This window comes from Ceratosolen solmsi, unplaced genomic scaffold, assembly GCF_000503995.2.
Source record: "Ceratosolen solmsi marchali unplaced genomic scaffold, CerSol_1.0 scaffold56, whole genome shotgun sequence".
In the NCBI taxonomy this organism is placed as follows: Eukaryota; Metazoa; Arthropoda; class Insecta; order Hymenoptera; family Agaonidae; genus Ceratosolen; species Ceratosolen solmsi.
The window spans coordinates 3,360,151-3,384,681 of NW_011948425.1; the positions used below are offsets into that span (position 1 = coordinate 3,360,151).

The 24,531-nt window shown below is 33.2% G+C and overlaps 1 protein-coding gene across 1 annotated transcript in view; it reads right to left on the reverse strand.

Annotated features, from left to right (window-relative positions):
* LOC105363019 (C-Maf-inducing protein) overlaps nucleotides 1–24,531 on the reverse strand; it is a 72,807-nt gene that overhangs the window by 11,312 nt on the left and 36,964 nt on the right. Inside the window, exon 2 of the mRNA XM_011500589.1 lies at nucleotides 182–361. Coding sequence (XP_011498891.1) covers nucleotides 182–361 — 180 coding nt within the window. The remainder of the gene's footprint in view (nucleotides 1–181; nucleotides 362–24,531) is intronic.

Here is a 24,531-nt window from a genome sequence, read left to right on the forward strand (position 1 = left end):
CACGGGAGCCCGACATTACTTTGAGGCATTAGGGGCGCCCTTGACAAAATCATATCGACGATAGGTCTCAACCGGCTTGTAAATCACTTTGTAATTAAAAAGTGGTAGCGCTTGGCGCTTAGAGCCCAACAAGCCTCGACCACGCTAATTCCAATCTTACCATAACAGCGGGGAGTCTCACCTTCCACAATATAGAGTGATACCATTGATCTCTCGTATAGGCGTTGCTAGCTTGCAGCAATAGCGATCCATCGGGCAAAACGATCCTTAGGCAGTATTTATAAGTCGGATCCCATCTCGCCACAGCGTATACTTCCGTCATGCTGCTGTATGGCACTGGCTGCTGAAGAAATCCAGTCAACTGTAACAAAAGATTATTATGCTCAGCACTCCATAGTAATTGCATAGTAATAATAAAAACAATTCTCGCGCACATATTTCTCTGGCTCGCTCGATTTGTCGATCATAAGGAATGATGGCATCGCAGGAACATCTTCACTATTATTAAAGGACCATTATTCGATCATATGATGTTTAATCGCATTTTTTATGGCTTAGCAACGTAAATTCCTGTCTAAAGATCTTGGAGGTATTCAGTGCCTGATTAAAATTTTCACTAAGTTTTGATTTGTCATTGCAATTAGCAATTTTAAATATTTAAATGCTAATTCACGTCTTCTAATAGATTATCGATAGCCATTCAATTACATTTTTCATTATATTATGTTATACGCTGAAAGAGCGTATCATTTTATTGTTACACCGTTCTACACACACATTTTAAGACATTAATTATCACATTCGTTCTGCTTAAATGGATTAATATAATGTCTTAAGAAAGATAGAGAAATATAGCCTTGTATCATGGACTTTCTCGATTGTTCCACAATCTCTGCCTTTCTTCAACCTCATGTACAATCTCAATAAAAGAAATATAAGAACTTCCTTGTTAATATGAAAGAAATATTATTAATAAAATCCAAGTTTATTTTTAACAGGAAATTTGCCATTAAAATATCTCAAATTTAAATAAACAATTGCTGAATAATATATTCTTCGTAATAAAAATAGGAAGACAGATAGCTACAAGAACTAAGAAGACCGTGAAACAATCGATAATGTTGATTTATTAGTTCAAGAAAAAAGGTAAATTTATTAAAATAACTTGGTATAAATCTTTGTCATCAGCTTGGTCTTCGTCGTGATCGTCGTCGTCGTTGTCGTCGTCATCTACGTCGTCGTCGTCATCATCATCATCATCATCATCATCATCATCATCATCATCAACATCATTATAAATATTATTATTATCTTATCTTGCAATGAATTTGGTATCGCGCTTGGTGCGAAAATAAAGTATTTACTAATATTATTGCAAAAGTAAATTCTCGTAACGATTCACTGTATTCAAAATGAAATAATTGCCAATGAAATTCCAAAATAAAAAAAGCTTTGAAATTTCATAATAATGTTCGTGCATTTATTATAGAAACTTTTTTTCGATCTACTCATTGTGCAAGCACACACGAGAAAAAAAATGTTTCCATCTAAATGAATAGAACAGTGAATATCTCTTTCAAATTCATTTATTAATTATTTAAAATAGCAATACAGTTATATTCCATTGGATGGAAAAAGTGAAGAAAATACACCGAGTTCTTATAAAGTATCCGCCTAAAATAATAAAATTAAATGAATAAAGAATGAATGTTATACAGAGTACAACGGAAAAACGAAAAAAAAGTAATCCTACTTTCAATCTAATTTTTTGTTCTCTATACATTCAAATTTCATGTTCCAAAAAAAAAAAAAAGAAAAAAAAATTGTTCATACCTATATATATATATATATATATATATATATATATATATATTTATTTATTTAATTGTAAAGATTTATAAATATTACTTGAAATAAAAAATCAAAAAATTATGAAAATTGATTGAAGCCATTAGCTGATAGCTATGAGAAATAATCGAAATAATCGAAAAAGCAGTGAAAATAATTTTCACGAACATATGTGAGACGAGAGTACGAAAGTAGTGTATTTGTTGAAAATTCACGTTTCACGTTGAAAATGCTACCTTGAGGAAAACAAAATTTTTTTGTCTATTATAATACATTTAATGAGTCGTAAAATGCTTAAAGCAAGATGAAGTTACGTTCGATATAATTAAGGATCCGTAAATAATAATACAATTGGGTAAGTAAATTTCTTTATTATAATATCAGAATAGAAATTATCCACAATAGCTGACTACAGCGACGCGTGACGATATAAGAAAGCAAGAGCTCCTGCTATTGTTACCTTAGCCCTTTTATAACCTCCCTTATCTGTCCTCTCTACTGGTGCATCTTGCACTTCTTGGAAAATGCTTCTACGGATGCTTTGTCTAGTATCTGTCAGATGCAAAGTATTGCATTCCATTATAAGGGACACATAATTTAAGTTAATTATATTAGAATTACTTTAATGTATGATTAATTAAGTGACACATATTTAAATAGCCAATGTCTGCTTGAACTGCTGGCGATTTATTTAAAACACTAGTAAAAATTGATAATGTCGAGGAATTATTTTATTTTAAAAAATATTATATATAATTCATAATCTTGGCATAGATGTTACAAGAGAAGATTTTTTAAAAATAAAACTTAAAAGAAAATTTAATATTATTAAAAAGTTATATAAATTTGAAAGCCAAAAAAAAAGAAGAAAAAAAAATTGTTGAATTACATTAAGAAGGCAAAAAAGGAAGAGAGGATTTATTTATTTAACCGTTATACTCTTCTCTATCGCATTACTCTCCCTTACCAAAACACATTGAATTTGAAGTCCAAGTACTGTTGTTTACTTGTATCCCTTTCTCCATATGTTACTTACAACACTTAGGCTATTACATTAGCTAATACTCGGAGCATTGGCAAGGCATCGTAAAATAATACATCCATCTATGTAATCCAGTATTTTTCATTCCACCTGACGCACGATGTCGATAATTCTCGACGTTTCCTTCATTAATAACCCAGACAACGAGGACACATGATATTTCCGTATACTTTAAACTACCTTACATGCAATTCTACATTAATATTAAATAAATTACCAAACGAGAAGATTAAAATGAAACCAACCAGACATAATGGGAAACCGTGTTTGGCATTGAATATTCAATAAAGTCATTTTATTCTCGGTCATCTCTTACCTATGGGGAGATTATTCTAAAGTTATATAGCATCAATTAAACTATAATGTCTCTTCCTTACGCACTCGACTATCGATCTACGTCATCCAAGGGCTGACACGAGATACGATTCGCGACAAACCAACGTCGTCTACTAATTATACTCGCATACTGCAATTGTTCTGCTACTGGTAAAACTTTATCCTGTTAATTTCAAGTTTAGCCCAAACTCTGAATTGCCTTGGCTTGAGATATTCCGCTAATCTTCAGTATATACGACAATAATATACTTTATCACGCTCCCTCCTCCTCCTCCTCCTCATCCTCCTTCTCCTCATCATCATCTTCATTCCGTCTTTGTAACTAATTTTGTTCTCAATTAAACAATCTCTCAACTCAAATTCTCTATACATGATATTAACTAAATGGAAACGTTTCTATTCCCATTATTTATGACATTGCGAATTCTTAATGATATAAATATTCGAAAATTATCTAATCATTTAAATATTTATTCTGCTTTATTTTTATAATTTTACGATAATTAATTCTCTGTCTGTCTGTCTGTCTGTCTGTCTGTCTGTCTGTCTCTCTCTCTCTCTCTCTCTCTCTCTTTCATTTGGTCGGGCTCCATTTAATTCGATGCGTATTAGGTTTTTTAGAAGGAATTCAAAAATGTAGTGTGGACGAATAAACCGGCATAAAACAAGCAACGAATACCTATTAATGGACAAAGCAAGCACACTCTAAGATAAACAATGGGTTCATAAGATTACAGAAGAGCAAATTTCTTTATCTGAACGAACAGATTTTTGGCAAAGGATTACAATTGTCGGTGATTTCCTTGAATTTGCAAGATAAAATATTATTATTGGCAGTAAGGCTAAGAAGCCAACTACAATAGCACTTCGGCATTTATATCGAAAATGTTTGCAATTGTTACAGATCAAAGTATTTTTACTTTTTTCTTCTTTCTTACTTTCATCCGGATAAAATTTTAACATATTACTACATCATATATATGTGCATATATGCATATATGCCTATATAATATATGAAGAAAAATTTTATATATCGATCATAGCATATGCATGATAACTAAGTGTGTCGCTTACATCGACAAATTTAACGGGATTTCTTTGTTCATTAAATCGACTTATATAAATGTAATGAATAAAAGGATAAATTATTCTTTAAATACAAGTGATGTAAATCTCTTTAAAAAAAAAATATATATATATATATATATAAATTGTTAATCACAGACAATATAATTGTTGAATATGATAAAATCGGATAAGATTTTATTGGAAATTGTATTATGACAAGTGACTGTAATTATTATTTATAACAACTGGGACAATTTTATTTAGAATCGGCCTTAAATATAAAAAATATTACTTAACTTTGTTAATATTTAAATCCATGTATTTATGTGTATAAGAGTAAGAAAATTAAGTATTGATTCATATCTATACGGCTAAAATACAAAATCAAAAGATTATCTTTGTAATTCTTTGAACAAATATATCGTAAGATAATTTATACTAGATGTAATTCTCATCAAATATTTAACTTTTTGATTAGAAGAAATATTTTTATTTCATATCTAACATAAATATGTGTTGAATGAAAAATAGTGCGCTTGAAAATTCTACGTAATCGTTATATTTTATTATTTTGACACTCGTTCGACACTTTGACTATATTATTAAATATATTTGTTGATTAAACTTCCTTTAAAATGTTCGGCACATTATGTTTAATTTTGTTCATAAGCTGCTAATTGCCAATACTCTTCTTCAATGCCCCTCAATGAGATTACATTAATAATTTCGCGATGCAGGAGAATTATCATTTATTGCTAAAATTTTAGACAATTATTTATAGTGACACGATTAATGCAATTTATATTTAATCGATATCATTTTTATACGAAGAGCCAATAACGTTACCTCGTCGATTTTTAAATTTACAAAAACAATGCAATTGAATTATATTAAAAATAGAAATTCAAAAGGTAATTTTAGAAACGTTTTTCTTTTAAATTTACTCCAATACGAATACACACGCACGCACGCACGCACGCACGCACGCACGCACGCACATACAGACAGAGCGTAGCTATTAACATTTGTAATAAAATATTGTTAATTGGTGATTGTAACAAATTTTCATTGTAACAAAAATTTTAGCAATATTTTGTAATTGTAAATATAACGCGTGAAATGTAAAAATGCCGATTGGAAATTTCTTAATAAATGATTTTATTGTGATTATTATGTATTCGTCGCTAGAATCGTATATTCAGATTTTCCCGATCCTTTTACATTTATATTCTCGGCGCTGCTCGATATTCCCGCTTAAAAATCAGCTCGACAATTCACTTTAGCAGCCAATCAATTAATTGCACGTGTCGAAGAGTCGTAAATTTTTCTGTAAAATTTCACGATACATAGAGCCATTGGACTATCACATGCTCGCGCATTGGCAACTAAATCCCTATGAAATATATCGATTCCAATCCTTCAGGATTCGTACGTATTAAGATAAAAGGTACGTAGTCGGGTGTACGTGGTCGTGAGTACGTCGTCGGGCATACCAATCGCCAGAAAAGGAAAACCGTTGTAACGTCTTTCAGCACCTGATAAAATCGCGAGCACGCCACACCCCCACCTCCCCCGCCTCATCTTCCCCCACAATTGGCCAACGAGATCAATGGTACTCGGTTGCCACGAGAGGTTAGCAATTCAGGTTGTCTCCCACCTCCGGGACGGCTCGATAAATCGTCGCGTCGCTCGTGCCGCAGGTGCTCGAGTTTCGGTGTCGAGGAGGAAGAGGGTGGGCTGGGGCGCTTAACGTGCTGCTAACGTAAAGATCATCAGCCAACGGAAGTTCGGCGGTTCTCGGTGGGCGAGCGACTTTCCGGCCTCCGATTTAGAAGATGGAATCATATCGAGGGGAATTGCGAATTGCGAACCGAGGTAACGAGCTCTCCGTCACGTTAGCTGGGCCGTACCTAGAATTGGAAGAGTGACGCGAGGTCGACGACTCTCCCATCACCCTCCGCCTACCCCCGGTCATGAGGGCTTAATCGCGCGGAGCCACGCAAGTCATGCGGGGACGGAAGAATTCACGGGCCGACGCTCGTGCCACCCCCGTAACGCATTTCTTTTGTCGATGGGAGATCACGACCCCAAGGACTGCAGGGGGTCGTGTCAGGCAGAGCTGTCCGATAATATTCCTTAAGCGCCGATGCGTGCGTGAGATATTATCGGGGTGGACTGAGGAGGGGGAGGGATGGAGGAAGCAGAGCGACATTTTCACGTTGGTTGGGCCGAGGTCCGGGCAAAAGCTCAAATGATAATCGCCGGGAGCAAGGAGCAATTTATGCTCGCGCGAAACGCCGAGTTTGTCGTGTCGCGGTAAATTTGCTTCGTAGCCGCTCGAATGCCGAAACAATGTCAGTTTCGAGACGGAATATTACAAATTTATTCGCCGTCGATGGATTTGAAGCTCTTTTGCTTGTGCAGCACATCTATTATACATTCAAATTGCCTTCCTATTCGAAAACTTACTTTTATGGAGCGCAAGCACATCGTATCAAAGAAAATTATCACGGCGTTGAATATTAATGCTGTAACGTGCATTTTGCTTTCCCTCGCATTTAAATTAAGGTTAAATTAACTTGTTATAGTTTTCGAATTATAAAAAAGAAAACTTGCTCACTCGCGCACTCGACAATGCGGAATTTTATAATTAATTCATTAAAAGCGAGCAGTTCCTTTTTACATATATCGCTCAAGATAGGTCGCTTAAGCCATTAGAATGCGTTAGTGGTTACTAATATGCCAAATGAAATCGACCGTGCATTCTCTCTCTCTCGTTCTCTCTCTCTCTCTCTCTCTCTCTCTCTCTCTCTCTCTCTCTCTCTCTCTCTCTCTCTCTCTCTCTCTCCCTCTCTCTCTCTTTGTCTTTACAATCGTGTTTTTGTGTCGAGGCATAAGCGGTAGTGTAAATAAGAAAAATGCCGTACCATTATGTGGGCACAGAATTCATGAAATATAACTGTAATTTGTTTGTGAATCTTTTCGCACAATGTGCTCCTCCGTTGACTTTGAAGTTCGTGCTACATTTGAATTTTTACAACGTTATTTAAAATTGCAAATTAATTTTTCGTTTAACCGATCCCTTTAATATTATACATTAATTGGTCTATAAAGCAGCGTGATTTATTATTATTATCATTATTATCATCATTGTTATCATTATTATTATTATAATTATTATTATTATCATCATTGTTATTATCATCATTGTTATTATCATCATTGTTATTATTATTATTATTATCATTATCATTATTATTATTATTATTATTATTATTATTATTATTTGTATGAAGAAAAAGAAAGCATGATTAAAATCTTTTCTGCTCGCGTATTATTTAGTAAATAATCACGTAACGAACAATTTTACGGTAAAAACCCTGATTGTCACGCGATCTTAAAACAAAAGAATACGTTATAAATATAAAACGTTAATTAAAATGCAAAAGTATGACGCTTTCCGTAAGTTGCATAAATTACAAACGTCTTCCGTAAATCGACACCATTTGTAATTTATCACATTTACCTTTGAAATTGCAATCATTTTTCTAAAATATTTAATAACAAACTCATACAATTTTAAAGATTACATCTAGAAAATCAATACAATTGTATAATAATAATAATAATTATTATTATGATGATGATGATGATGATGATGATGATGATAATAATGATGAGAATGATTATAATAATACGCTGATAATAATGATTGTTGTTGTTGTAGTAGTAGTAGTAGTAGTAGTAGTAGTAGTTTTGCGTTATGAAAATTCATAAATACAGAAATATTATTGTACCACCGCAAGAAGCTGCTGCTAATTAGTACAAAGAACGAACCCTTTCCGTATTTAGACGCCAATTGTTCCGCCTAATTACTCATCACGGCAAACGATTTTTCCGTAATTTAAAAAAAATCAATTATTCGCCAAACAGCAGCGGAGGAATCGAAATTCCCAGCCAAGAGGCATTTCCCGTTTAGGGAGCGTGAAATGTCTTCGAGCCCCGTAATTCGCAAGCCTACCCACCGGCGCACCGTCCCCCTGATTTATTTTTAAAGGAAAATTAATCTCGTCGCCTTTCCTTCAAATCATCATCTACCAAATTAGATACGGCCGAAGGGGGAAAATTGGCACGGCCGGATCGATAAAGTCAATTTTCTGTGCCACTGCGATAGCAACATATGCAGCGGCAGGTTATGTTGTCGCGTCGCAGCGTCACTACGCTGTCATCGTCCCGTCACGTAATCGTGTAGCGCACTAAGATTGCGATTGCACCTACGCGGCACGCTACATTACTTTTATACGTGACGCGGAATTCGATAGCCGGCAGCGGCAGCGTTCCTTAATGTGCATTCAAAGTGTCGCGCACAATGTATAAAAGAGGAATATTTTGCCTCGAGAAGATCCTCGGGCTGTGCGTATAAGCGATATGTGCACGTAGTTATTAAGAACATTGGGACGGAATAGGCGAGCCAATTACGTTCGTCCTGGGGAAAATTTAGCGAAATTTATAGCCATCGTCTAATATTAGATGTAATGTTATATTGAGAAAGCAGTTTGGGATTTTAATGCAAATCTGTGATTTGAATGTCGAGAGATCGGCCGACGAAAGATTTGAGTCGCAGTTTAGGAATAGTCGGATGAACCTTCTTATGCAGCATCTATCGATCTTCATTCCATTGTCATTATTCATAAATCAATTATTCTACTTAACGGTTAATTTGAAAAATAATTCATCAAATCGTTGATTGATTTGTGCGTAACCATGTAGGATTGCAGAAATACGACGACGTAATGTAGCATTGGCCGTCATCAGTCATTGGCGGGCTTATAGTAGCGTCATCGAGCCGTGTTGTTTGAGTAAAAGCTTTATCGAAAATCCTCAGGTTATAATTAAAAGCAATTGTAGAATTTTATATACCGCGATTGGCCAAGTGGCAGATTATGAATAATTGTGCGCTATCGAATAATATCTTGGGAGGTAATGGAATAATATGCACTGACCTTGGAGTAATTTCATCAACTATTGGGCTTTAATTTCATTATTATGCTTGATATCTGGGAATTTTAAAAAATCAATCGTGTTTAATCGAGTTTTGGTATTGTTAGTGTATTGATAATATTTCCATGGCCAGTTTGAACCTTAAAATTTCAAAGTCAATTTTAATAATGGCGACGTAAAGGAATGTATGGTGATCTCGTCCAACAGGATTAATATCATAAAGAGACAAAAATATCGTTAAGAAGAATAATACAAAGTGCATCAAGGAATAAACCCCATTGGGGAAATGGCTTTTTTTTTATCTCAACAAGGTCGACTCTAATATCTCATAAAAATGGAAATTCTATAGTGAACGCGAATGACTTGCTAATTAAGCGAAAAAAAAAAAAAAAAAAAAAAAAAAAACAAATTTTAAAAATTAAAAAAAAATCAATTTTCAAACATTTATAAATATGATGAAATAAATTCGAATGTCAATCCAATTTAAAAAGCTTGATATAAAGAAGTATTGAATTGAGAAATTGGCGAATCAAATGGAATATCGTGAAACGGCATTAGTTTATAAAACTCAAAAGCTCATCGGTATTAGCTATTGGGCTAAAAGAATTTAATCAAGAATTTGACTTTTAATAAGAAAAATTTCCATTCCAATACATCAGCAACAGTTATGAAAATATCTCAGATACTTGCCTCAATTATAAAGTTTTATTTAATTTATGATTTTGAAAAAACCATGCTCCTTTTCTTGTCTGAAAAAGAACAGGAATTTATCGACGTATTATATTTATGAATAACTAGTTAAACATTTAATAAATATTAACGATTATTAAATAGATATTAAAATGAGAGGAGAGAGAAAACTAAGGAGAAGAGACGAAAAAAATTTATAATTTATAAATGTGCACCGACAATTAATACACGTTTATAAATGAGAAATTTTTAGTAAAATGAGCGAATAATTAATATCAATCGATCTCCTCTCTGTTTTATACTAAATACTAAAAGAAAAAAGAATTAGTTAAATTAGTGAAATTAGTAGAAATTTTTGTTTTAATGTCTGTCACCGTGGGATTAAAGTAAGAAAATCATTTAATAAAAGTGTTTCAAATACGCAGTATATAGGATAATATATCATCATATCTTTTGTCCAGTTAAAGAAAGTATATATTTTTGAAAAGGAATAAATGAAAATTTCTAGATAATCAAGAAAATCAAGTACTATTATGCGTAGACCAATCGAATTAACTGAAAGCCAGTATGAACATTTTGATTAAAGCTAAATTAAAATTAAAGCAATTATTGTCAGCGGCTTTAACAGCCAAACAATTATTACTTTATTTAAATATTTCGAAATAATGAAGAATCATGTAAATAAACAAAGTAACTAACGGACGATAATTAGTTAATAATAAGGGATTTAAATATCATATACTGTATTTATATGTAGTTGGAAAGCTGCAATTTATAGAATAATTGTATCTCTCCCCAGATTTTCTGTCATTTCTAATGAGACGAAATTTTTTTTTTTTTTTTTTTTATTTTATTTAAATTTAATTTAAGGATTTTACAGATAGTTTAAGAGAGAGAAAAAAAGCTAAATACTCTATGCGCATTCGAGATGAAAATTTCATTTCAATAGAATTTTTAGTATTATAGCATTCGGATTTGTAACAAATAATGCTTATATATTGATAATTAATAAAATATTTGTTTAATAATTTTGTTCGATGTAATGTTCTTACCAGCTGAATATTGATGTATTTATTGTTGAATATTCGACGAAAATTTGAACATTAATTATAATTGATAAATATAAATATAAATATAACAACAAGTACAGCATTATAGCTTAATCTTGTTTGATATGCTTTTTAATTTCTTAATAAAAACAAGATGACAATAGTTGCAATTGACATTAGCGAAATTTATATCTCTCGCGTAGGCTTTCGTTTACAATAAATGATAAATAGGATAATAAATCTAGTTGTTTTTCGATTCAAACAATTCGAATGTGAATAATCAAAAATGATAATACAGTTAGTAATTTATATATGTATATATATATATATATCTATATGAAATTGACAAGGATTTCATTGAATTTAACTGTAATCTACAGTTTTCCCTCTCTAGAACTCTTAGAATTGAAATAACTAGTCAAGTACAATTGAAGGAAGAGTATAGTTATTTAAACCTCTTTTATTTGAATATATTTAGTTGAAATATATTTTTAAAATATTAAATCTGAGTACAAGTATTATTTATGATTATTATTCTTATACTTGACGAATGAATAAGATTAGATAAATTAATTAATCTCCTCGTCACATCGGAATTTACCTATTTCTGTACTTAAGGCACAATCTAGTTTTTCGTTTATTAAATTCACGCTAAAATTGAATTTTAATTGATTTTACAAATATTAAAATATATGTATATGTATGTATATATATATATATATATATATATATATATATATATATATATATATATTATACAATATACACATACATAGGCACGAATCTATACGACTTACAAAAATATTAATTTTTCTAAGTAATATTGATTTTAATAAACGATATAAATAATTGAATGGATATGTTTTAAGCTTTAAGAATTTTTCATCGTTCTAAACATCTTCAATACGTATCCTTATGTTCATCATACCTATCATGAACATAATTTTGATTATATAAATTGATATTCAAAATCGAAATAATTATTGATCATAATTTATAATCTTATGTGAGTCTTTTTATAAGTTATATGTAGCAATTATTGCGCTGTTTCAACAAACACGAGGATCGCGAATTAATGGTATTTAGTGATATTAATCTACCAAATATTTTAAACGATCTAATAACCTACTAAATTCCAAGGTCATGCATTACCTCTTGTTTAATTGCTACACCTGTGTAAACTTACAGCTCGAGCCTCTCATGATTCACTCTATATATAAAATCATTCGCTGAGCATACATTTCTCCCACATAATGATATCTTTGCCAGTTTATATTTGTGAATTTAATATTGTGTACAAAATTATGAACGTCTCATTCTTACCGATTATCATGAATAATCACGTGAACAATGCAAATTATTCAAATATAATGCCAAGAGGGTAATGTAAATAATCCATAATGTCTAAGTTTATAATGCGTATGCTGTTATTATTTTGAAGGTATATAAATTGAACGTATAATGCGATAATGCAAGACTACAATTTGACTTGTAGAGTAAGAGCGATGTAATGAAATATCTCAAGCAACGCTGTACGCGTCATTAAACTAAATAAAGACAGTTGTTTTCGATAACTAAAACTTTTATAATTTCAATAACCTTAAGAAATTAATGCCCTTTATATGTAGTCGTTAAATGATATTGTAAATAAATTTTCTTATAAACTTTAACCGTTCGCATGATAAATTCATCGGTAAAGTAAATTCGACAGTTTAATATGAAAATAAAACATCTTTTGTGCAAAAGAATTGACGCTCTGTGTGTCAGTAAACCGTGGATTGGAAGTGTATTGACCTACTCTGGGATTATATTGAGTTTAAAAAAACTACGTGCAAAACTTATTTAATTACTCGACCCTCTGTGTGTAACCAGAATATATCTTCTAAGTAATTAACTGTACGATCTTTTCAGCTTTAATTAGAAATTAAGAAATAATAGTATTTTCCTTCCTTTATATGGTATTATAAAATTGTACCTTCATCAACGCGTAGCTGATATACTTTCGGATGGCTCTGTAACCATTTCAACAAACTCTATTTTCAACTACTCTATATGATTATTCTTGACTCTGTTATTAAACTCTTATTAAACGGTTAAACCTTTGTACCATTATTATCCTCAGCCCTGAAGAAAACATTAACGCAGTTTCAGATCATATTTCCCGTACCGCGTATAAACTGCTGTTTTATACGCAGGATTGCACGCTTTCGATAAATGTCTCTCTTCAATTTATTTTTGTAATTATTTAAAGTCGACGTTATTTCGTCGTATATATCTGGCTATTAAATGTATTAGACAATAATATAGATGTAGTAGTAGTTGCTCAGCAAGCGTGACGAGCTCATATTTTCATATATCATATATGACAACGTTATCGTACTTGAAATTCAGTAAGAAGGTGCACTTTCAACATCAAAGTGCTAAAAAATACGAAACATATTGCATAGTTTGCCGAAGTATTATTTTTGTAAGAGAGAATAGAATTTGTGCCAATACCTGTTGATTATTCTAAATATATCATTATCAGTCTACTATTACTTAAATCTCTCGATTCCATTCACTTTGATAATTGTATTTATCAATAATCTCTCGAGCAGTATTGAGAGCTTTATTTGTTTACTTTTATATAGTAATTAATAATTTCCTTATTGATTTCCGGCTCGATGATTAATCTATCTTGACACTTTTCCCTAAATAAAATAACGAGATCTCATATTACTGTTTTCTATATTACAATTCTTATTCCGCGATATAGATTTCATGCTCTTAAACATCAAATTAAATACTGCGTATGTATAATTATTCATCGTATCTATCATGTTATCGATAGTTACATCAACTTCAACCTACTAAATCCATTTAGAACGCTCGAGTAGATTTCGAGTAGATTTCTCAACTAAATTGTTATTTTTTTTTCTTTTTTTTTTTTGTTATAATGTAATAATTGATACGATATTCAGTAGCGCAATGTATTTATTCAACTTAGGTCTGAAGTGAGATGGTAAGATATAATTCTCTCGAGTATATACTCGTATTAATTAATGAACCTGTAACATAAATTACCAATATTTACCTAATGGAAAAGTCGTTAACTTGTCAATTACATAGACGATGATTTCGCACCTCCGTTAAAAATATTCAAGTGTTTGTTTAATCCGATATTTGTAAAATAATGCCCTATTTTATTATTTTTTTTTTTTTACATATTTTACATATAGTACACAAAAAGTTACTAAGATATCGAATTATTATATAGAGTAATTCATTACTATCGACAATCTTGAAATGCACAAATTATTTCGGCTTTAATAAGCTTTAGTATAAAATAACTTGGAACTTAAATGAGTTATACACGAAATGTTTTACTTAGTATATATAAATATCGGTATGATTGGCGTTTCGTGCTTTTATTATTTCTTAATAATACTTCATATGCTTGAAAATTATTTTATAATTATTTTGAAGGATTAATTACGTTTGGCTCTAGTCATTAATGCAAGAAATTAATCGTCTTTGGTTTAAATTATAACACTGAATTTTTCATCTTATATTATAGAGAAAAAAAATATATAGGAACATCGATAGCTTAAGATTTATTAAAATTTATGTACACCGGCATTTACTCTTTCTATATATTAATAAAATAGGATTGAACAAATTTTCTATGTAAATCAGGAAAATAAATTCAAATCTGTTGAATGATTTAAATTGAGAACAATTTTGTCACTATTTTAAAAAGCAGTAAATTAAGTAAACACATATATAAATGTAATATATTGTTAATTAGTGAATATAAAATATTAATTATTATTGGTTGATGAAAACATGCATTACGATTTTCTTAAATACTTTTATTAAAATTGTTATTCAGCCTATACGCAAATTATTCTTAATTTATAAAATATAAATTTAACATGTGTTTTGTATTACATCAACCGCGCGATAAATCATAAAAGAATTCCATGGAAATACTTTCTCTTTGAAGAATTTTAATTTTATATCATCAATTGGTTAATAATAATGGGAATGGCTTAATGGTGGCATAGAAAATGTTGGCATCGTACTTCTTAAACCACCTAAGAAATAAGACAGAAGAGTGATTACAGGAGTATTCGTTAATCTTACCAAAATATCTACGTTTATTGTGTATAAAATAGAAAGTTAATTCAAATAAACGACTGTTTCGGGTAATCGAATTGTCGAGTATAAATTGTACACGAGCAGATAATAATTTCTTAAATGCATTTATCTTTTCGTCAAAATAAAAAACACGAGCTGCGAACCTCTCGCCCAAAGACGAAATTTCGCCCACGCAGTCGGGAAATAAGACTTGGCGTTTATTACGTGATAAGAGAGGCAAATCAGCGCAAGACGTAGCATTCGCTTGGCCATAAAACGTATGCGATATATTGCGCACTTACACGCAGCAACAGCAGGCACACCCGTGGACGCATCGATCCATACAAAGACCAATACATTAATAGTGCGCGAAGATTGCGAATACTCAAATAAAACGCAATAGAGGAGCTCGCACGCAGTTGCTCCGGACACGTATAACGTAGTTACAGTGGAGGGAAACGATTTTCCTCCCTTGCAGCTTATAAATTGCGCATTGCGTCTTTTACGCTCGCGCAAAAATCCAATATCCCACGAGAAGGTGTGAGCGACCTGCCGAGGAGTGCTTGTCCACACGAGGCGTCGTTAGCACGAGGATGGGAACCTTAGGAGGACGGGAATCATGAGTTTTGCGAGACAATTCCTGCCCTTCCATTTTCCCGGTAGTCGAGCTTACCGAGAGAATTGTTACCAACGAATTGTTAAACCTCGCGTCGTTTAGCTCTCCCTCGCACCCACGCACTCCCACTCTTACCTTTTTGTTTCTTTTTTCGTTTATGTTTCTTTTTTTTTTTTTTTTTTTATGCTTTTTTCTTTCTTTCTTTTTACTTTTCTCGTCAAAGGAGCCGCGGCCAATAAGTTCGCGCCAGTACCTTCATTTTTCTAGTTCTTTTTCTCTGTCCGTGATAAGCCGCTTCTTTATTATGAGCTTTTTCTTCATCTCGCAAATCACTCTTTTGGTGAATAATGGTACGATGGTAATTAAAGAAAAGCCCAAGGGGCACTTTTGCTAGATAACAAATAAGTTATGCATTGCGGTGAGTACTAATTATTACGTAGATTAAGGGGAAGCGAATTTTGCTGTATGTTAAAACGTTACGTCGCCCAATACTTTGTAGGAATAATTAGAAACTCTGTTTACAAGATTTATTCGTCAAATAAGATTTGAAGTACATTGAACATTAGAATAATATTGATTATCGATTTTTTATCCCCCCCCCCCCCCCCCCCCCCCCCCCCCCCCCCCTCGTCTTATTCAAATAATGATGACAAATACACATACGTGGGTTTGACAAAATTACACCTCTACATTGTCTCGATATTAGCAGTAATAGTAATGCCTTATGATTTCTATAATTGAATTTCATTTCGACAATGAAGTTTATAGAGATATACTCGGAATGAAAAATCAAAATCTTCCTTTCGTCGTTTCAAAGATTTTCGCATTATCCGAATAATGGAATAATAATTATAAATCACATAATAATGAATTTTACATGATCCCGAATTAAGTGGAGTGCGTAAAACGGAAACGTCATTTATTTTTAAAAATCTTTTTATCTACTAATGAAGCATAATTCAAAATTGATCAAGTATTAATATTATAAATGCAAATTTTTTTTTTTTTTTTTTTAGCAAAGCAATGCATAAAGTTGTTCAAAGAATATTTATTTAGCTCTGGCACTATACTACCAAATTATCGACCAAATAATGAACAATTGTCTTTAATAAAAGAACATTTTGATTTATGCCAAATTCAATTTTATTTAGCCTTGATAGAAATTTAATATCCATTATATTATATAAATATTTTAACGAATTTTCATGACATTTAAAATGACTATTTATAAATATTTATCAACTTTCGAATGTTACTTGGCTAACTTTAATCGACCAATCGCTTTAAAGGCGAGTGAATTCGCGAAAGAATATCGCAAAGTGCGCTTACTAAATGCATGACAAACATGTCGATTTCAATAAAACCTTAACATTGGAAGTAAATAATATATATCGTGAAATACGCTCTGCGCTACCAATAATAATAAAAACTTTATTGGCTTCTCGTTCAAACAAAATATTTTCTATAACATGTGTTCCCTTTCATTGCATAATGATGAATTAGTTCTCAACAAAAGCCAACTGCATCGTGATTTTGCATAATCTTCTTTTATTAGAGTCAATTATTCGTCATGCGCTCGATAAATGGTCCCACGGCATTAAATAAAATATCGTGCGCAACACTTTTATTTCGCGTAGAAAAGTTTTAATTCTTGATACATTAGAAAAGCCGAGCACGAGATTGATAAATCAATTGTATGGGATTGGGCGAATATCTATGGTAGATCGAGTCAAATCATGAAACTTCAATAGGAACATTTGAATTTGTTTTTGCATTCGTCCCTGCCAAACATCCCATAGAAAATCACAATGTTAATAGGCATTAAATTTTTGTATTTACACTCTTTAGCTTCAACGGTCTTAAATAAATATCTTGGCCTCGTATGTGCGCACATTATTGTTATAATAACGCTAAATTAAATAAATTACCCAATTATTCACACTTAATGAGTTATAAGAGATGCATAAACGCAGGTGTTACGATTACGTGCGAGAAGACAAGCATTATCATAGTATGACGTCAGTGGCTACCATTGAAAAAACATTTCACGTTTGACGCGAATTTGACAAAGAAGGAGAGACGAACGGCTGGCAAATATGTACACACATAAAAAGATGACACTGGTTTAGCATCTTTTTCCTATGAGATAATAAGGAACAATGAGCTGACTCACTACTATTCTACATAAGCTGTTACTGCTACTATTTGATCGATTAACCATTGATAAATACAGTGGCTTCCACATTTTCTCTACTTTTTAAATTCTTCTTTTCCTTACTTTTTCCCTCGCACACATTTCGTATTTATATAAGCACGTATACGCTTCATTGTCTTCATGTTCTTATTTGACCCATTTTATCATACATAGATTCGATGAAATCTTAAAATTCTTCTTTCTCTGTGATTTTTCGTAAATAACAAGAGAATGAAGAGGGGTCAGAGATTAAATGAGAAAGGAATAAGATATTGCAAAATAATGATTGATACTAGAAAAAAGTATACGAATAACGAGAAATTGTCGGATTTTGTTCTTTAAATTGCCGTCAAATAAAATTAATTCACATTCCGTTTAGATTCTTTACGTAAATAACATTATGTTTGATTTAATTATACAGTATTTACGTTAATACTCGATATATGCAAAGCAGATAAATGAGTTCCTTAACAACATCTATTTAAAGATAATCTGTCAATTGTCTTAATTCAAATGTCTTAATAGATTATTGAAATAGGAATCATTCGGGATTCATGTATCATTCATCATTCATAAAGGAGTCGTATCTCTCTTACTTTTGTTTTGCTCTTTATTTTTTTCTTTTTTCTATTTTGTTTTTTTTTTTTTTTTTTTTCAGTGTATCCTTTGTATTTACTAGCTGTATATATTTTTTCTTCTGAAAATAATCTATGCCAAATTTTATGTATGTCTGTATTCTGTAAAAGATTCTTTAGAATTTCTTAAACGAAGGTCTCAGATTATTTTTTTATTAGAAGCTAGAAAGCTTCTATAACATTACTATTCTAATCGTTAGAGTTTCAAAAAGATTACGCATTCGGTAAATGTTGAAATTCAAAAAATAATTCACAACATTCTATTTATTTAAATGAGAATATTTTATATTTTATATTACAAATAAGATTGTAACATTAAATGATATTTCCCCGAAAAATACTTGTAACTTCAAAGATTAGGCTGTTATTAATTTTTATGGACTTCCTTTGAACTTTCGAGCAATATTTTTAAATGCTTCGTTTTTGGAAATTTGGAGATAACTTAAATGAACGTATCATATATATATATATATATACACACAACTATCTGTTTTATTAAATTTTCAACGTCAATATTTAATGTAAAAAATATTTGTATTTAACAATGCACTTATCTTTCTACAAAATACATAATCTTGAACAATAATTTTATCGGTATTCGTTGCAAATTGAGCAATACGTCGGAATATATGGAACATTGTTGCGCAACAGCCAATAATCCATATTTGCTTATTAAAAATGTTATAATTTCACGCGCAAGAGACATCTTTGTTCTGAATAACAGTTAATAATCTCTGGATATTTGGAAGAATATTGAGAACGCCAGTCGCAAGATAAAAGCAGGAGATTTTTCAAAATTTGTTGAAAGTAGATTAAAGCTCGGGGATTAGATCGGACGAAAATACTGCTTAGTTAGAAGCTAAAGAAGAATTAAAGAAAGTAATGGGAGGTAGCATAAAGAGTAAGTGGATTATAAGCTCCTCGAGTTTATTTTCTTCAATGCCTCGCAAGCCGATGGCCGCATCTAAACGCGTCTAGCCTCCCGGCAATCAGTATTCCAATAAAATTTGATGAAATCCTTATCGGCCCGCTTATCGAGCGAATGTCCCATCGTCGATATCACTTTCGACTAGATACGCCGAGCGCAAGCGATGAAGAGGCGATGATGCCCTACGATCGGACATTGTCGCCTGATCGAGAAGAAGATGATCGCGCTCTAGTATGTGGAGGGGTCAGGCGATGGCTTAGGTATCGTAATGGACGATGCCGCATGTGTCAAACGCATGTGCTGCAAGTCTGCAAACGCATTCGCACCGACATAAAAAAAAAAACAAAGAGAGCGACAGAGCGACAGAGAGAGAGAGAGAGAGAGAGAGGGGGGGGGGATATAATGACGTAGCTCGCGCCGAGATAATGCCGTCTTCAAGGACCGTGGTATGCAAAGTGCGCGGGGACCGGGGTGGGGGTCGGGAAGTACTGCGTCATCGCGCGCATCGACCATGCGGAATTCCGGCCGCACTGCGTGGTAAAGACCGCGTCGCGATCGATTCCCGCCTAACCAGCAGCGGAAGCCGCGCGGAGATGACGATCGAGTCGACGACACGATGCGGGATTCGGTGGGATGGGCCGCGCCGACTGGGCTTGCGTTGGGTGCCGGCGGCTGTGGCGGCGGGGACGATATCTCGTCCAAGCTTAATAATCCGGTTAATCCCGCCAGGGCGTCACAACGATACTACCAAAATGGAGAATTTAGAGGATCGGCATCGACGCTCCATGGACGCCGCTCCCTCGGCCATTGCCCCTCCTTTTGCGCTTCTCCACGTGGGCTTCTTAACGAGCATCAATGAAGTCCCGCTTTATTAATAGCGATGATGATATTCGCGCTCGATTATACCACCTAGATGTGTTAGTTAGCTCATACGTGGTAAATAAGATTAATTTTATTCATACGCGATGCGACATTCTCATTCTCAATCTCATCTCTTCGTTTTTATTGTACGTTCGAAAGCGCCGCTAACGAATGTGGAATTTCGTATTGGTAACACATTTATTGCTACTAACATGTATCGCCAATTGAATCTTCTCTCCTTCCACAACTTGTGTCGAATGTCGAGACGAGCATATTTTATTTCGACTCTCGTACCATCCTTATTTAACAAACTTTTCTCACATTCAACGAATGAAAATGTGTCGTTGTAAAAAATTTGAAATTCGGACTTATTGGATGTAGCTTTTGGGCGATACGATCGACCGTCCAGATTAATCGAAACTGCTTGAGAACGCGTTCGTTTGTTTTCCTTCGCACGTTGCGATAATCACAGCTTTAAACTTTACGATGTTGATGGAAATATGTGAAAAAAAGGCTTGGTATGTACGATGAAAATAGGGTTAGCAAGTATATTTTCTGTCGCCCACAAAACTCCACAGAGCTAATTGAATTATAGAGATAAAAACTTTGAGAATATCCTAATAATTTGCGAATAATATTTATGCAAGTCGCAAATGATTCACGATACTCCATGATGTCACAATCGAGATGATAAGCTACTTCAAGTATTAGTTAAATACGTAATGCATGTTTGCGGGCGTATTTGTATGCGACTTAAGGAGAGGTATTTGGTATTACGCTCCGCTTATGTTAGGAGGAAGCGATGGAAGGGGAAGAAAAAGTGCAGGAGCATCGGCAATTTGGCTCAAAAGAGCATCGACCGCGAAAACGAAAAGCCTCGTCTTCCTCCAATCTCGGCCAAATAAAGCTCTGCCGCTATTTCTCCAGTCCTCGAGCCATTTCCCTATTCCCTGCCGATTATCGATCGTTAAGTGTCATATCGTATGTACTAACCAATAATCATTCAACGTGCGTTCCGTCGTAAAGTATGAAAAAATTTTTTCGCTTAAAATTAAGCCTGAAATTCGCATACTTTAAATTGTACGTAACTGGCGCACCACACAATTACAGAAGAAATATTTGTCATTGCATAAAGGAATAAATAATGCTAGTCTTTTCTTCTTTTTTTTTTTGCATAGAAACATCATTTCGAAATGATTTATTCAATATAGATTTTATAATATTGTTAGATTGAAAATTTTCTAATATGAAGAAATTTTCTTTTGCTATAGCAGCTAACATGTTTGTTTTTATTTTATTTATTCTTCACTCTTTTCAAATTTTATTATATATTATAACATTTTCATTGAAAGACTAACAATAATTAATAAGTTAAATAGATTATTTTTAAATTGATGTAAGAACATAGTAAATGTAATTTTTCAGTTTTACTGAAATTCAAGTCCAATTACGAAATAAGTTACGATGAAAATTTATTTCATGATTTTCACGGAAGAAAATAGTCAGAATTAATAATGACTTTTAATAAGAATTTGTACCATACGCATTTAATTGAAATAAATGATATCTCTCTTAAATAATGTCGTTATCTGGCAAAAATAACCAATTATACTTTGTTATTATTTAATAATAATCATACAGCCAAATCGCCAAACAATATTTGTTTCAATCATCATTAATATTTGTAAACAAATAGAAAGTAATATAATGAAATTATTAATAAAAGAAAGAAATTTTTAGAATTGGACATTATAATCGCTTCGCAGTAGACAGGAAAAAACATGAAAGGGGAAAAATTATTGCATTTTTGAAATTTATACAAGATTTTATGCAACATTTTGAAAAAGTCTCTATGTAAATCTGTAAGATAAAATTGATTGAAGCGCTAGGATAACGCTTTTGAAATTTTAATTAGTTATTCCTGAAACTATATATCAATGCGATAAATCATCGCTATTTCATTTGCAATCGTATTTTTACGATACTAGAAATTATTTTCAGTTTTCATAAATTTATTTCCATAATTCAATATCATACTTTTCAGTGCAAACACTAGTTTTTTCTTTTCGTTTGTTTTTCTTTTTTCTTTTTACTTTTTCGAAATTGTGAGAGAAAATTCAAAATATTTTTGATTGAACTGAGATAATGCAAATATTACTTAATTCAATTAGATTGTATTCATTATGCTCTTATACGAGGAAAAAAAAAGAAAAAAAAAAGAAAACAAAAGATTCGGTGAAATTGTCCTTTAAATTAAATTTAATTTCCGATTAAATTCTTTTATTGCTGGATTATCAGCTGTAAATTTAAGTAAAGTAAGCCTTAATTAGGCTCGTACGTTGATAATGTATTTTCATGTGGAAATGCAAATTAAAATAGGATAGATACAATCGATGAATTTTATGAAATTGCTTTGTAATTATGTCGGTAGGGCTTCATGGAAATAAATTAAATAGTACTTTCCCGATAGTCATTCTCATCCAATCCTTTGTCCTTTGCCTCTAATTTCTAAAGACTTCGAATTATTTGGCCTCAAAATATTCTCTTTCAGACTTCCAGTCGCAAATTCTAACTATAGTCTCTTATACATAAGCTTTTATTCGATAAATACAACATCGTAGATTACAACGAATACACCCAACCTATGCCAGCCTATGTGCTGGAACGCAGGAATATTTAGAAATAGAAAACTTAGGTTAAAAATTTCTCTTTCAATGCATCGTATAAATTTGCCGTTATCGCAATCTCGGAATATCGACGAAAGGTTTTATTTTCTAAGTCGGCGAATATAATTAAAAATCACGAGCTCTTCATCCGAATAATTGAAGAGAAATACGTGCTATATTATAAAGAGAAGCTGGATATTGTCGCCGTTGGTCAATAAAGCGGAAAGAATTCTACTTGCAAAATATTTGCTCTATCGTGAGAGTGCTTAAAGCTTTTGGAACTTTGACAGAAAGCACATTGCGACATAGTCCAGGCATTGGTGGAACGTAAGCGATCCAGCTTTAATGCAGCTACGAATAGTCGGCATTTTAAAAAAAAATTATTATTATTATTGTTATTGTGATTATTATTATTATTATTATTTCTGGCTAAATGAGAGAGACGGAGGCTCGTGGAGCGAAGAAAATCTTGCGATAAAATTGCCGATCTAAGTAACGCAAGTGTTCTGACGCTGAGCCTCGCAAAAAGCGAGAGTAAAAAGCGAGATGCAAAGGTGAGTGTATGGAGAGACCGTCAGTATCGCTCGATCGCTCAGTCTGTCTGTCTCTCTCACTCTCTCACTCTCTCACTCTCTCACTCTTCCACCCTTATGTAATGCTGCGCGTCGCGACAAAAGCTCGTCCCGCAAGTCGGCGCACCCGAGGCTTTCCACGGCCGCTTTCTTTGGCCTAGACTGACTTCACGAGCGTGCGCCGCAAAAATTCATATTAATTAGGGACTTTTCTTCGGCCGGGTCAGGCGTGCGCGCGCGCACTCGCCGCTGCCCCCTCCCCCAGACTCTGCCCTCGCTCACGTACGTAGGAAATGGAACGGACGTGTGTGCATGTGTGTGAATGACGTCAGAGAGAGAGAGAGAGAGAGAGAGAGAGCGCGGCGGTATGGCGGTCAGGCGTTATTGGGTGTGGGGGTGTGTTGTGGGGTAGGCGGTAGGTTATTGGAGTGGGGGATGTGGCGAATAGAGGAGAGGCGGGGGAACTAGGCCGGGGGTTGAACGACTTTTGGAGCGGTCTCGAGCGAAACTGGGCCAACAGCGCCTGCATCCCTTGAATGAACGCGGCCAAAAGCCCCTGCGCGACGACGACGTCGATGCGCGTCGCCCAAGGAGCGTTCAATGAAGAAATGTCTGTAGGCGGAATGGAGAGAGGACGATGAAGGGGCCGAGGGAGGCTTGCGAGTATTTTTTCTCGCCGAACTCGCAATTTACCTTTCCTTTCTCTTGCCTCCTTCGCGAACTTTGCGATATGAAATAAAGACGTCGGTGAAGCGTTGCTTTATTCGAGGATTACGAGCATATTCGACCCAACAAGGCTAAATAATATTTTCACTACTGATTGTATCCTTTATGAAATAACGTTATCACTCATACTAATGTAAGTTTAAGAAAAAATTTTTACACGTGACTCCAAAATTAAACGAC